The sequence below is a fragment of the Oncorhynchus mykiss genome, chromosome 8 (assembly GCF_013265735.2).
Source record: "Oncorhynchus mykiss isolate Arlee chromosome 8, USDA_OmykA_1.1, whole genome shotgun sequence".
Classification (NCBI taxonomy): Eukaryota; Metazoa; Chordata; class Actinopteri; order Salmoniformes; family Salmonidae; genus Oncorhynchus; species Oncorhynchus mykiss.
The window spans coordinates 70,515,970-70,529,360 of record NC_048572.1 but is presented as its reverse complement, the minus strand read 5'-3'; the positions used below and the strand labels follow the sequence as shown (position 1 = coordinate 70,529,360).

Below are 13,391 nucleotides of genomic sequence, written 5' to 3'. Positions count from 1 at the left end.
ATGCTGTCAATGCTACCATTGGTCACGTATCAAGTTGAAGTAAAGCTCAATAGCTGAATATGTATTCATGAGTTGTGTGATTCAGTAGTGTGCACCTGCTTTGTTTTTCTTGTCTTGATTCTAGTGTGTGTTTTTGTGTGGAAGTGACTGAGTGAAGGGGACAGAGGTTTGCTTTGTCTCGAATGAGACAATATGGAATAGAATAATATTTCTTCCCTTAAGTACTTAGCTTACTTACCTATATTTTCAATCCCACAGTCATCATTACGCAATTTTCTTTCTTGCTGTAAAAAAACAAATAAAAAACTAGGCCAGCATTTTCTTTGCTTTTTTAGTTTTGTTTGTAGCGAAGTAGCATTGCAGTGAATTATTTCCATTACATTTTTTGTTTATATAATAGTGATACCCTTTTCTGTATTGATGTTTGTGTATCTCCTACCTTTTAGATGTATTGTTTGTCATTGTGTTTGTGGGAGATAAGTATTTCCCATTAGAGTTTACACTGGCTTGAGTATGCATTTGCAAACCTCTGTCCCAAAGATATTTGTAAGAGGGGGAAGATTTCTCTCATGGTTTCACGGTGACATTAAAAGACAACACACGTGTTTCAATTATTAGCTTTGTTTTGCAGTGTTTTTCAGGATTCTGAAAATAAATGTCATCTCCTGTAATCTTGGTTTTTGAAAGGCCAACCATCCCTCATATTGAAGCTGTAAAAAAATGTAAATAAACAAGAAAGCACACATTTGTGTCATGCCTGACTTATTATTGTTCTGAGACTGTAGTATCTTGTTACACCAGGTGTTAGTCAAATGTTACATTTCCCCTTTTATCCTATCAGCACAGTACATACTGTAATTATTTCTGCTTAGATTTGTTGCTGCTATAATCATGGTGATCTGTGCTTTTACAGAAGTGACTAATTGCGACATGCCTGTTTGTTTCTCAGATTAGACCCAATTAATTTGACCCAATTAATCAGTATGATCAGCTTAGTTTATCAATGCTGCAATGCAATCACCTGACCAGCTTAGACTAGTGGGGCTAATGCCATGGTACGGAGGCAAGATTACGTTAGGCAACATTGTACAAAACATGGGCTCGGTCAAACAAATTACTAGTTGCAACATCCTAACTTGTTTGTTCTTTTTCTTGAAGCTAAATACACCTAATCTGATTTTCTTTGGCAACATAACTAATCTTTGTGGCCCTTTCACTAGTGATGACACTCAGTATGCTCAGCGCTTTTGGTGCAAAGCCTCATAATGTATTCAGATCCTTTTTTCACGATGGAGCAATGGTCAGTGAAGGTTACTCAGAGGAGGAAGGGGAGGACCATCCTCAGTGAATTTGATGAATATAAAAATAGTGAAACATTTAAAAGGTTATCATTTTTAGATACAAATATACTAAATATATCCATGTCACCAAATAATTGATTAAAACACACTGTTTTGCAATAAAGGTCTACAGTAGCCTCAACAGCACTCTGTAGGGTAGCACCATGATGTAGTTGGAGGTCAGCTAGTTTCCCTCCTCCTCTGGGTACATTGACTTCAATACAAAACCTAGGAGGCTCATGGTTCTCACCCCCTTCCATAGACTTACACAGTAATTATGACAACTTCCGGAGGACGTCCACCAACCCATCAGGGGTTGGTGGCAGCATGAACATGTTGTCCACCCAAAGGATCAGAGAATGAATCTAGTACTGAAACCATAAGCTACAGCTAGCTAGCACTGCAGTGCATAAAATGTGCTGAGTAGATGACTCAAAGAAAGACAAAGACAACAGTTGAACAGTTATGAAACAAATTATTTTTTTCAAAAATGAAGGAGAAGCAAGAAAGAGCCGGCTGTTTCTTGTTGTATTTCTTTTTTTCACTTGAACTTTCACTTACTTAGCTACCGAATGCAGCTAGCTAGTTTAACCTACTCAAACACCCAGCTCAAACAGAGAGGGATGCTATGTTAGCTAGCTGGCGATGGCTATGCAACACTGGAACTCTTCCAAGTCAAGGTAAGCTTTTGGTTTTATTAATTTACTGCCACCTGGGCCAGCTTGCTGGCTGACTACAATGTACTGCATGATTGTAGCGGGTTTACTAACCCGTTAGTTCTAGTAGCTATGTTGACTATGTTGTAAGCTAATATGGTGACAATTATGTAGGCCTTGTATAGCAGTTGGTGGTTATATATGAAGGTTTGTCTTGAAAAGTTATTTTGCCTGGTCACAAGACAGCTGATGTGCTGTGCACTAAAGTCCACAAGTGAAGGTGAAAGGAGGAGAGTATAGATGCGAGAAGGAATTATACTGTACATCAAGAAAAGTGATAATACTGTTTGTATGTGGCCACTATGAACATGAACTGTGTTTGAGTGTGATCAGGGGTGTATTCATTCAGCCATTTCTTAAACGGAAGCAAATGGAACGGGGATAAACATACCTGAAAATGTCCAATAGATACTCTTGTTTGCAACTGTTAGACTAATGATTACACCCTAGATCAGATAGATGCAGGCAAGAGCGTGCAAGGCGGTATTAAATGTGTCATCTTGATTTCTTACATTTTTCTCTCGACCTGTGCACCTACATTGTAAACTAGGTTGTAGCAACCTCATGATGGATATAGGGAAAATGTGAGTATCATGTAGTAACCTAACCCTATGTTACATTGAGCTGGGTGAATGGAATATGAATGACAGTCATCCAATATGCTGTAATAGAAATAAGGCCATGTTCATAAAAATCCTCCCTCATCTTAAACGGCACCGACCGCCACTGATTAACATGGAACGGAGGGACTTTCTCCTGGATTCAATCAGATCAAGAGTTAACCAGCATTAGCGGACACCGACATAGCGGGTATTTTGGCTGTGTCAGAGGTGGAACTGTTGGACCCTTCAAATCGGTGAGCAGCTGCTCTTGAGATCATTGCCACAATGCCACACTGTCCCACTCCTGTTAGAAGTTCAGAAGGAGAAAGTGTAGGCTGTATAGAAATAAATGTAAAAATCATTGCACTAATTAGAGTTTCTATCATCCTAATGGAGGTGTAGATTACATCTCACATTCCAGTGTTCAAACTTGCAAACAATGCTGCATGGGATTTATGTTAATGTGCCTCTGTGCAGCCAATGGCAATGTCCGCTTTGTGAGCCATTTGTGGATTTGACAGCTCTAATGCAGTTCCACCTTCGACTCCTCCAAAATAACCGCTATACAGATGACATGGAGCAGATGGACTTTATTGTTGTCCTTCGGGACTAGTTCTTTCATGTATATACCTGTACTACGTGTGCATCTAGGAAATGTGTTTTTTTTATACACTATAGAATAGTCAAATTATTAGTTACACACAACATTCAACTTTCTTTCCCAAAATAACAGACATACAATAAAAAGGCCAGTATTTTGATTATATTTTAATTATTCCAACCCTGAAGTACTCAAGAGACATGGTACTGTGAACAAACTCATTGATTTCCAGCACTGACACAACAATTGTATTAACCAATCAGGGTGTCGTGACTGAGAGGCCGCTGATGTTGTTATGCTGTGGGCTCACTGAGAAATAATTGTAGGAAACCTACTTATGCCCTGATACCAGCAGGTTCCATTCATACCACGAAATGGTACATTTTCATCAAAATGGACACCCAACCATACTGAATCGTAGGTGGCAGAAAGTTAAATCATGATGGGAGATGATCAGATACTTGTCTCGTTTTTGCTGACACAACAAGCCAAGTTATTTGTAGCCTATACTTTACTTTACTTTATTTGTTTGTTCTATTGCTGAGGGAAATGTGATGCTTAGTATGAATACCGTGGAATGGTGACTACTAGTCTTTGTGCCTGGAGGATTATTGAAATGTTATTTCTTGTACATTCCGTGGAAGGTGACGGGTATAGGGCAGTCCACCTCTGCCCTGGCGATCTCCGACATGTCCTTGGCGTTGAGGATCAGCATGTACCCTGACTTCTGGGCCCCGGGGGATACTACAACGGTCAACAGAACTCCTGTGGGTCATTGGAAAAACACATGGTTTGTTAGAAAAACACAGTGCCCAACACATTGTAACTGTAACCCATCTTTTTATGAATTATGCTGAGTACATTTTTCTACTAAAATTAAGTACCTTGTCCCTGGATAAATAGCTAAAGGGCTCTAATCAATCCGCATTGCGGAAGTTCAGTTTTACAGCATGATTTAAATTTAAAGGCAATGTTCCTGCTTTAGAGGAGACTGCATTCACGATAAACACTGCATATGTCAGCTCAATTGCAAATGACCTCAATTTATATTGCGGATTGAATAGAGCCCAATGTCTCTTAAACTCTCTTCTAAACACTAACACAATACTATGTATCAGTGTTTGCCCTGCACCATGCCTGTAACAGTGACAGTATAGTACACTAAGAGTACAGTACAATACTGTACATACCATCATCCTCATCCACGCCATCGGGGGTCTGCACAAAGAGAGGCTCTGAGGGGTAGGAGTCCGGCTCCTGCCACACCCAGGTCTCCTTGGTCTTCACGTTCAGCTTGATGATCTACAACCGCATAGAGATTCCTCAAGGTCTAACATACACATCTTGGTCTTCACATTCAACTTGATGATATACAACCACATATAGACAGAAACTCATGGCCACTCACGTAACATGCTATGACCTCTGCCATTCACTTCTCAGAGTTTGAAGATAGATTTGTGGCAAACAACAAGACTACTCACCCTGTCAGGAATGAAGTGGTTGAGGCCCAGGGCATAGGCATATGAGTAGTTCTTCCCACCGTGCTTCTCATAGTTGATCTGAGGAAACTCAAAGGCTTGGCGGGGACCAGAGAACAGCACCTCAGGCTCCAGCCAGATTGTCCCGTCAGTACGCATCACTGCTGTGGCCGTGGTGTACGGCAGGCATATCAGGTTCTTTCCCTGCTCCTCCTGAAACACACAATCAGTATGAAAGAAAGTTTGAATAAGTTAGGGCAGATATACAGTGCATTCGAAAAGTATTCAGACCTGTTGACTTTTTCCACATTTCGTTACGTTACAGCCTTATTCTAAATGAATTAATTGTATTTTTTTCCTCATCAATCTTCACACAATACCCCATAATGACAAAGTGAAAACAGGTATTTAGAAATGTTAGCAAATTAAGATTTTTTTTTGAAGAGAAATACCATATTTACATAAGAATTCAGACCCTTCGCTATGAGACTCGAAATTGAGCTCAGGTACCAAAAAAGGTACCTAAAAATGTTTGCAGCATTGAAGGTCTCCAAGAACACAGTATCCACCATCATTCTTAAATGGAAGAAGTTTGGAACCACCAAGACTCTTCCTAGAGCTGGCTGCCCGGCCAAACTGAGCAATTGGAGGAGAAGGGCCGTGGGCAGGGAGGTGACCAAGAACCCGATGGTCATTCTGACAGAGCTCCAGAGTTCCTCTGTGGAGATGGGATAAACTTCCAGAAGGACAACCATCACTGCAGCACTCCACCAATCAGGCCTTTATGGTAGTGGCCGGACGGAAGCCACATGACAGCCCGTTTGGAGTTTGCCAAAAGGCACCTAAAGACTCATCGACAAGATTCTCTGGTCTGATGAAACCAAGATGGAACTCTTTGGCCTGAATGCCAAGCGTCACGTCTGAAGGAAAACTGGGACCATCCCTATGAAGAAGCATGGTGGTGGCAGCATCATGCTGTGGGGATGTTTTTCAACGGCAGGGACTGGGAGACTAGTCAGTATCGAGGGAAAGATGAACAGAACAATGTACAGAGAGATCATTCATGAAAAGCACTCTGGAGCACGTTAGGAACTCAGACTATGGCGAAGGTTCACCTTCCACCAGGACAATGACCCTGAGCACACAGCCAAGACAACGCAGGAGTGGCTTCGGGACAAGTCTCTGAATGTCCTTGAGTGGCCCAGCCAGAGCCCGGACTTGAACCTGATCAAACATTTCTGGAAAGACCTGAAAATAGCTGTGCAGAGACACTCCCCATCCAACCTGACAGATCTTGAGAGGATCTGCAGAGAAGAATGGAAGAAACTCCCCAAATACAGGTGTGCCAAGCTTGTAGCTGTAATCGCTGCCAAAGGTGCTTTATCAAAGTACTGAGTAAAGGGTCTGAATAGTTATTTTATGTGATATTTTAGTTATTTAGTTTTGTATTTTTAATACATTTCTAAAAAACAGTTTTAGCTTTGTCATTATGGGTTATTGTGTGTAGATTGATGAGGGGGGAAAAATGATTTTATCAATTTTAGAAGAAGTCTGTAACGTAACAAAATGTGGAAAAAGTCAAGGGGTCTGAATACTTTCTGAGTGCACTGAACACATTGCGATCCAAAATAAAATAAATACAAGGTAACACATATGCACTTTATTGTCCAAAAATTAATTATAATATGTAGACGAAATGTAAACTTAAAAAAAATATTTTTAAAGAGAAGGAAATGACTTACCCTGTGGATGTCCAGTGGGATGACGTATCTCCTGACCTCTGGCTGAGGTGCCATCATGGCTGCCTTCTTCACCTCCTCCCAGTTGGAGCGCAGGTTGGCCAGCCAAAGGTAGTTATACACAAACTCAAACCTACCAGGAAACGAATGAGAATGAGTTTCCTAATCCTTTAAACAGACAGTGTTTAAAGACCAAGGGCTAGGATTCATTAATCAATTATTCTGAAAAAGGACATTGCTAAGGCAATTAACTTCAAATGAATGCCACCCCTGAGATCCCTCAGTCCACAATTGATCTAGTCACTTATGATGTGTCATCACTTTTTATATACGCTTACATCTGCCACTGTATTGACATTGCCATATTATGAGAGAGACAATTTTTAGCTGTTCCATTACCCTTTCCATGTACACACATCAGCCACGATGAAACCATTGTCCTCATAAGTGTTGATGTGATGGAACAGGTTGATGGGAGCGGCCCTGAACTTATGGTCAATGTATTCTCCTTGTCCTCCTCCAATGTCCTTTCTGGCGATGTGGAACAATGTCTGTGAAATGTATTTTAAAAAGTTGATTAGGTTTGACAATAATGTCTGTTATGCTTATTGTCTGTTGTGACTGCACACATGTGATTTGGTTCTGGATGTCGAGACTAGGTATGATGTTACTGTACATAATTGTCCTATATAGAAATGTGTCACTTTAAACTCAAATCTACTGAGTGTTTGCCTCCTTACCCCGAGAACCTCGTTGGACTCAAAGCAGTCCATGTAGTTGGAGCCTCGGATGCTCCAGGCACTGAGGAACTTCAGCAGGTTGATTTTCACAGGGGTCTCCACAAAGACAAAGTAGTTCTCCGACATGCCAAAGCTAAGGGTGATATGTAGACCATTTAAGTTGGCATGCATTGTAAGTTGTTATATGGCTTAGTCAAATAACACAGAAGGAGGCATGTCCATGATTGACTCCTTGCTGTTTTGGGGACCTCAAGTTCAACTATGAACATGATGGATTTGTTATTATGACCCACCTGTGCACATAGGAGGGCTTGAACCTCTCGGCACTGGGGAACTGCACCACAACCTTGGACTTTTCAATGGGGTCTGACTTGTCTGAGGAGAGAACACAAGATGCAATCAGGAAAGAAGCCTTCAGATTGCCTTACTATTACATGTTATCCTATCCAGAACAAGTTAAGTACATGTTACCTACATTTTCTAGTTTAAGAGTTGGAACACGTGCATTAATTCTGAATGAATATCTTTCATTTTATTTTCTTGAATCAATTTGGACACAAGCCCAACCTTTCTGAGTGGGTGGGATTCTGACAACGTTGTAGGCCAGTGATGCTCCTTTCCCCATGCAGTTTCCGATGTTGAACACTGTTCCGTCTCTCTCAATGTGTGGGTGGGCTGTCACTCCATTGATGTTGACGTAGTTGCACAAGTCCACCTGAGGAGAAGTGAAGTCATAGTGTTATTCATGTGTTATTCATTATAATGTTATACATTATACATGTGTTATAACTATTAATGAGAAGTGAGACTTCCATTTTGTTCTGTTTTTTTTTTAGTCTGTTGAATCAGGCCAAAGGATATAGACATACACTGTGGTTTCTGGTACAGTATATTGTGAATACTGTAATGATGGGGGGTGGAATTTCAGCCTGGGGGAAAAGAGGAGAGTAATACCTTCTTCAGTGTATCCAGCGTGTCAGTGTTGACTTTAGTGATGTAATTGGTTTCTGTGACGGCGTAGTAATCTTCACCGATGGGGTAAACGTTCACCAGACAATTGTCTGTCACCTCAACACCCTTGAAGTAAGTGAAAAACCTGCACAGAGAAACACACACCCACACACCAGTTTTGAAATTGATCCAACAGTCATCATTAAAACGACGATCAAGGCAACGGCAGTCAAAATATACACAATGATTGATATGAAAGATCAGATATACAGTGCCTTCAGAAAGTATTCACCCCCTTGAGTTATCCACATTTTGTTGTGTTACAGCCTGAATTCAAAATGTCTGACATTTAGATTTTGTGTCACTGACATACAATACCCCATAATGTCAAGGTGGAATTATGTTTTTAGAAATTAATAAAAAATGTAAAGCTGAAATGTCTTGAGTCAATAAGTATTGAACCCATTTGTATGTCAAGCCTAAATAAGTTCAGGAGTAAAAATGTGCTGAACAAGTCATATAATGTATTGCGTGGACTCACTCTGTGTGTAATAATACTGTTTAACATTATTTTTGAATGACTACATCATATCTGTACCCCTCAAATACAATTATCTGTAAGGTCCTTCAGTCAAGAATTGAATTTCATACACAGATTCAACCACAAAGACCAGGGAGGTTTTCCAATGCCTCGCAAAGAAGGGCACCTATTGGTAGAATAAAAATATAAATAAAAAGCAGATATTGCTTATACGTTGGATTGTGTATCAATAAATCAGTTACAGAGTTTAATGGCTGAAATATTTTTGGCAATTATAAACAATTATAAACAACAAACTTGACAGAGCTTGAAGAATTCAAAAATAATCATGTGCAAATATTGTACAATCCAGGTGTGCAAAGCTCTTAGAAACTTACCCAGAAAGACTCACAGTTGTAATTGCTGCTACAGGTGATTCTAACATGTAAATTAGATATTTCTGTATTTCATTTTCAATAAACTTAGCAAAATTTCTAAAAACATGTTTTGACTTTGTCATTATGGGGGTATTGTGTGTATATGGGTGGAAAAAATATATACATGTAATATTAATACATTTTGAATTCAGGCTGTAACAACAAAATGTGGAATAAGTCAAGGGGTATGAATACTTCTGAAGGCATTATATGGCAAGCAAATATAACCATTTACAGGATATGGGGCGACAGGTTGCCTAGTGGTTAGAGCGTTGAGCCAGTAACCGAAAGGTTGCTAGATTGAATCCCCAAGTTGACAAGGTAAAAATCTGTATTTCTGCCCCTGAACAAGGCAGTTAACCCACTATTCTTAGGCCGTTGTTGTGAATAAGAATGTGTTCTTAACTGACTTGTCAAGTTAAATAAACAAAAAAAATATGTTGCAGGTTGATGTTTATTGGGATGAATATTGTCCTGGAGGAAGGGCTGAGAAATGTCCACTAGATAGGACAGCTGCATTGTCAAATTGCCTATATATTGTTAAAAAAAAACGTTGGTCTTAATTTAAGGTTAGGGTTAGGCATAAGATTAGCAGTGTGGTTAGGCTTAGGTTTAAAATCACATTGTATGGCTTTGTGAGTGTGCCAGCGATTGACTACCCTACAGGTCTGCCTCCGGTACATGTGTCATCCCAATAAATGCCAACCTGCGGCTATGTTATTCATCTGACGAGGTTAGCTACCAACCTGGAGAAGATGTTTTTGCAGGGATCTGGGTAGGCGAAGGTGCCAAATTCAGTGATCACCACACGCTTTTCTGTAATGGCACGCACATAGGCATCTGTTTTAACATACCTAAAGGATAAAGATAGAGATGGGTATCAAATCCATTAGGTTAATTTGACTCAAATGCAATGTAACCACTGATCTCTAACAGATATTATTCATCCATTCATACTTGTTGAAGTAGGTGACTTGGCCATTTTTGAAGTCGAATTTGTGCATGAGGGCCTGGCCATCGAAGAGGTGGTAGAAAGGCTCATCTCCAACCTCAAACAGGCCAGGGCCCAGACGAAGAAGACTTCCCTTCAGAAATGAAGGAATCCTACCTGTAGATGTGAGAGAAAAGAGCTTTGTCAAACAATTGATCAATGAACTGTTCAATGTGATTTTATCTAGAGCAGGTAACAGGTATAATAGGGGATGTTTCTCATAGATACAGTACTGTTTTCACATGAATTTCCAAGATGGCAGTGATTTATTTGTGTACCAGAAATCGACACTATATATACAAAAGTATGTGGACATCCCTTTAAGTAAGTGGATTTTGCTATTTTAGCTGCACCTGTTGCTGACAGGTGTATAAAATCAGGCACAAAGCCATGCAATCTCCATAGACAAACACTGGCAGTAGAATGGCCTTACTGAAGAGCTCAGTGACTTTCAACGTGGCACCGTCATAGGATGCCACTTTTCCAACAAGTCAGTTAGAAACATTTTTGCCCTGCTAGAGCTGCCCTGGTCAACTGTAAGTGCTGTTATTGTGAAGTGGAAATGTCTAGGAGCAACAACAGCTCAGCTGCGAAGTGGTAGAACGCACAAGCTCAACGAACGGGACCGCGGAGTGAAGCGAGTCTGTCCTCGGTTACAACATTCACTACCGAGTTCCAAACTGACTCTGAAAGCAACATCAGCAGAATAACTGTTCGTCGGGAGATTCTCGAAATGGGTTTCCAGGGCCAATCAGCCACACACAAGCCTAAGAACAACATGCACAATGCCAAACGTCGGCTGGAGTGCTGTAAACCTCGCCGCCATTGGACACTGGAGCAGTGGAAATGCATTCTTTGGAGTGATGAATCACGCTTCACCATCTGGCAGTCCGGTGGACTAATCTGGGTTTGGCAGATGCCAGAAGAACACTACCTGCCGAAATGCATAGTGGCAACTGTAAAGTTTGGTGGAGGATGAATGGTCTGGGGCTGTTTTTCATGGATTGGGCTAGGCCCTTTAGTTCCAGTGATGGGAAATCTTAATGCTACAGCCAGTGGTGGAAAAAGTATCAAGTTGTCATACTTGAGTAAAATTAAAGATACCTTAATAGAAAATTTAATAGAAAATGACTCAAGTAAAAGTGAAATTCACCCAGTAAAATACTACTTGAGTAAAAGTCTAAAGGTATTTGGCTTTAAATATTCTTAAGTATCAAAAGTAATTGTAATTGCTAAAATGTCCTTAAGTATCAAGTAAATTACTGGGAGTTTATACTTAAGTACTTTACAACCAAAATCAGTGCCCAACCACACTAATGCCCTTGTGGCTGAATGGAAGCAAGACCCCAGAGCAATGTTCCAACATCTAGTGGAAAGCCTTCCCAGAAGATTGGAGGCTGTTATAGCAGCAAAGGGCTGACCAACTCCATATGAATGCCCATGATTTTGGAATGAGATGTTCGATGAGCAGGTGTCCACATACTTTGGTCAAGTAGTGTAGTAAAATTAATTAACATAACCTGCTGCATATGACCAAATTAAATATGTAGTTAACAAACCTGTAACTGTTGCAGGGACAGGCTCTGATAACTCCTCAACTGTCTCAAAGATCTTCTTGTAGCCACCAGCAGGGTGCTCAAATCTGGAAAAAAATGTAAGAAACTGAAGCCCAGGTGCTCTCCAACCCTGTTCCTGAAGAGCTACCCTTCTGTAGGTTTTCAATCCAACCCCAGTTGTAACTAACCTGTTCAGGTAATCAACCAGCTAGTTATTAGAATCAGGTACACTAGATTAGGGTTCAAGTGAAAACCTACAGGAGTGTAGCTCTTCGGGAATAGGTAAGGAGGAATTTCTCAAACATAATTCAAAATGCATACATTCATGCATATTTTCTCTTTATTGAGTAAAGCAACACACATTATTCCAAATAAAATTGGTCTACTTGCATGAAATATGTTAGATTTTTCGAAGTTGACATTTTCCACTTTATCCCTATGGTTGACCCTTGACAGCGTGAGAGTTCAGACATGAATTCAGACTTAAATAAATGAACCATCACTCACCGGCTGACCATGGTTCCTCCTTGTTGTGGGAGCACAGAGACACACACTCACTCACATACAGGTGGCTTCAGATCACTTCTGAACTGGAAGTCTTGGCGCTCCCAGTGGGTTTAGCGTCTTTATACATCGAGCCCCTCTCTCTTTCTCGACCCTGAGTGGCTGTAACCTTTCTCTTGACCAATCAGGTTGCATCGTGAGAAAGAATGCCATTGTGCCAATATCCTTAGCTTGGTTGCACAATGGTGGCCCTCTAAAACCGGATTTATTTTGCCTGTGTTTGCCTGGCAAATGTGTTGCAATAACATAAGATGTGATTGTTCAATCATTTATATATTTACCAAACCAAAGTAGCAGGGAGAGCCTATAGATAGATACATTCATGGCATTTCACTAAATTAATGTAATTATTTTCTACTTTCCTGTAGACTACATTTTGTAACTGGGATAGATTTCCCTTACCCTCCTGCTCAATTGACTATTTGGCAGAACATTAACAATAGTCAAAAGGCACAAATTTCAAATGGGCCTTATGCTCTTGACTTGTATATATGCATGAGTGATTCAGAGTTACTGTGTAAATGCTTATCTCGGCTGAGTATTGCTTATTTAAATGTACATTTCTATGGAGTAATACAGTACTTTGTGTACATTGGGGTCTATAAACGTTAAGTCCCCTATGTATGGGACTTTGAGCGGATCTGGACTCGTTCTGACCGACATTTTTGTGTACAGAGCACTTGTTGAATGACACAACATCAATTGCTGTGCACTCCGTGAAAGCTCTGGTTGTCCCGCTTCACATGTCACTCTCCGCTCTTGTCTGAAATGCAGTATGTGAAATCTGACACCTTATTTGCATAGGGAGCTACACATCACATTTTCTGGGTGTCAATTATGAACCCCTCCCCCCCAAACACACACACTTCTGTTGAATAGGAGAAATAAATATTTAATATTTGTATCATATTTGTACTGTATACTTGAGCTTGTGTCTTCAAAAGTGACTACCAGAAAGGTGAGATTTTAATATTTTTGACAGGATAAGTATAAATCAAATCAAATGTATTTATATAGCCCTTCGTACATCAGCTGATATCTCAAAGTGCTGTACAGAAACCCAGCCTAAAACCCCAAACAGCAAGCAATGCAGGTGTAGAAGCACGGTGGCTAGGAAAAACTCCCTAGAAAGGCCAAAACCTAGGAAGAAACC

At 40.3% G+C, this 13,391-nt stretch overlaps 1 protein-coding gene across 1 annotated transcript; it reads right to left on the bottom strand.

The window, feature by feature from the left end:
* Positions 1 to 3,412: 3,412 nt before the first annotated feature.
* rpe65a (retinoid isomerohydrolase RPE65 a) lies at positions 3,413 to 12,873 on the bottom strand. Its single transcript, XM_021613534.2, has 13 exons — positions 12,182 to 12,873; positions 11,678 to 11,760; positions 10,085 to 10,235; positions 9,874 to 9,981; positions 8,174 to 8,315; positions 7,787 to 7,934; positions 7,513 to 7,594; positions 7,220 to 7,352; positions 6,879 to 7,030; positions 6,483 to 6,612; positions 4,744 to 4,953; positions 4,450 to 4,561; positions 3,413 to 4,024 (listed from the first exon to the last, which is right to left on the bottom strand). The coding sequence occupies exons 1-13, from the start codon at positions 12,190 to 12,192 to the stop codon at positions 3,879 to 3,881; spliced, it is 1,608 nt and encodes a 535-aa protein (XP_021469209.1). The 5' UTR covers positions 12,193 to 12,873; the 3' UTR covers positions 3,413 to 3,878.
* Between the last annotated feature and the right edge of the window lie 518 nt (positions 12,874 to 13,391).

Coding starts and splice junctions, on each gene's coding strand:
- rpe65a (XM_021613534.2), bottom strand. Junction 10,236..11,677: donor TGTCCCTGCAACAGTTACAG/GTTTGTTAACTA, acceptor TCACATCTACAG/GTAGGATTCCTTCATTTCTG. Junction 4,954..6,482: donor TCCCACTGGACATCCACAGG/GTAAGTCATTTC, acceptor TGTGTGTTTCAG/GAGGAGCAGGGAAAGAACCT.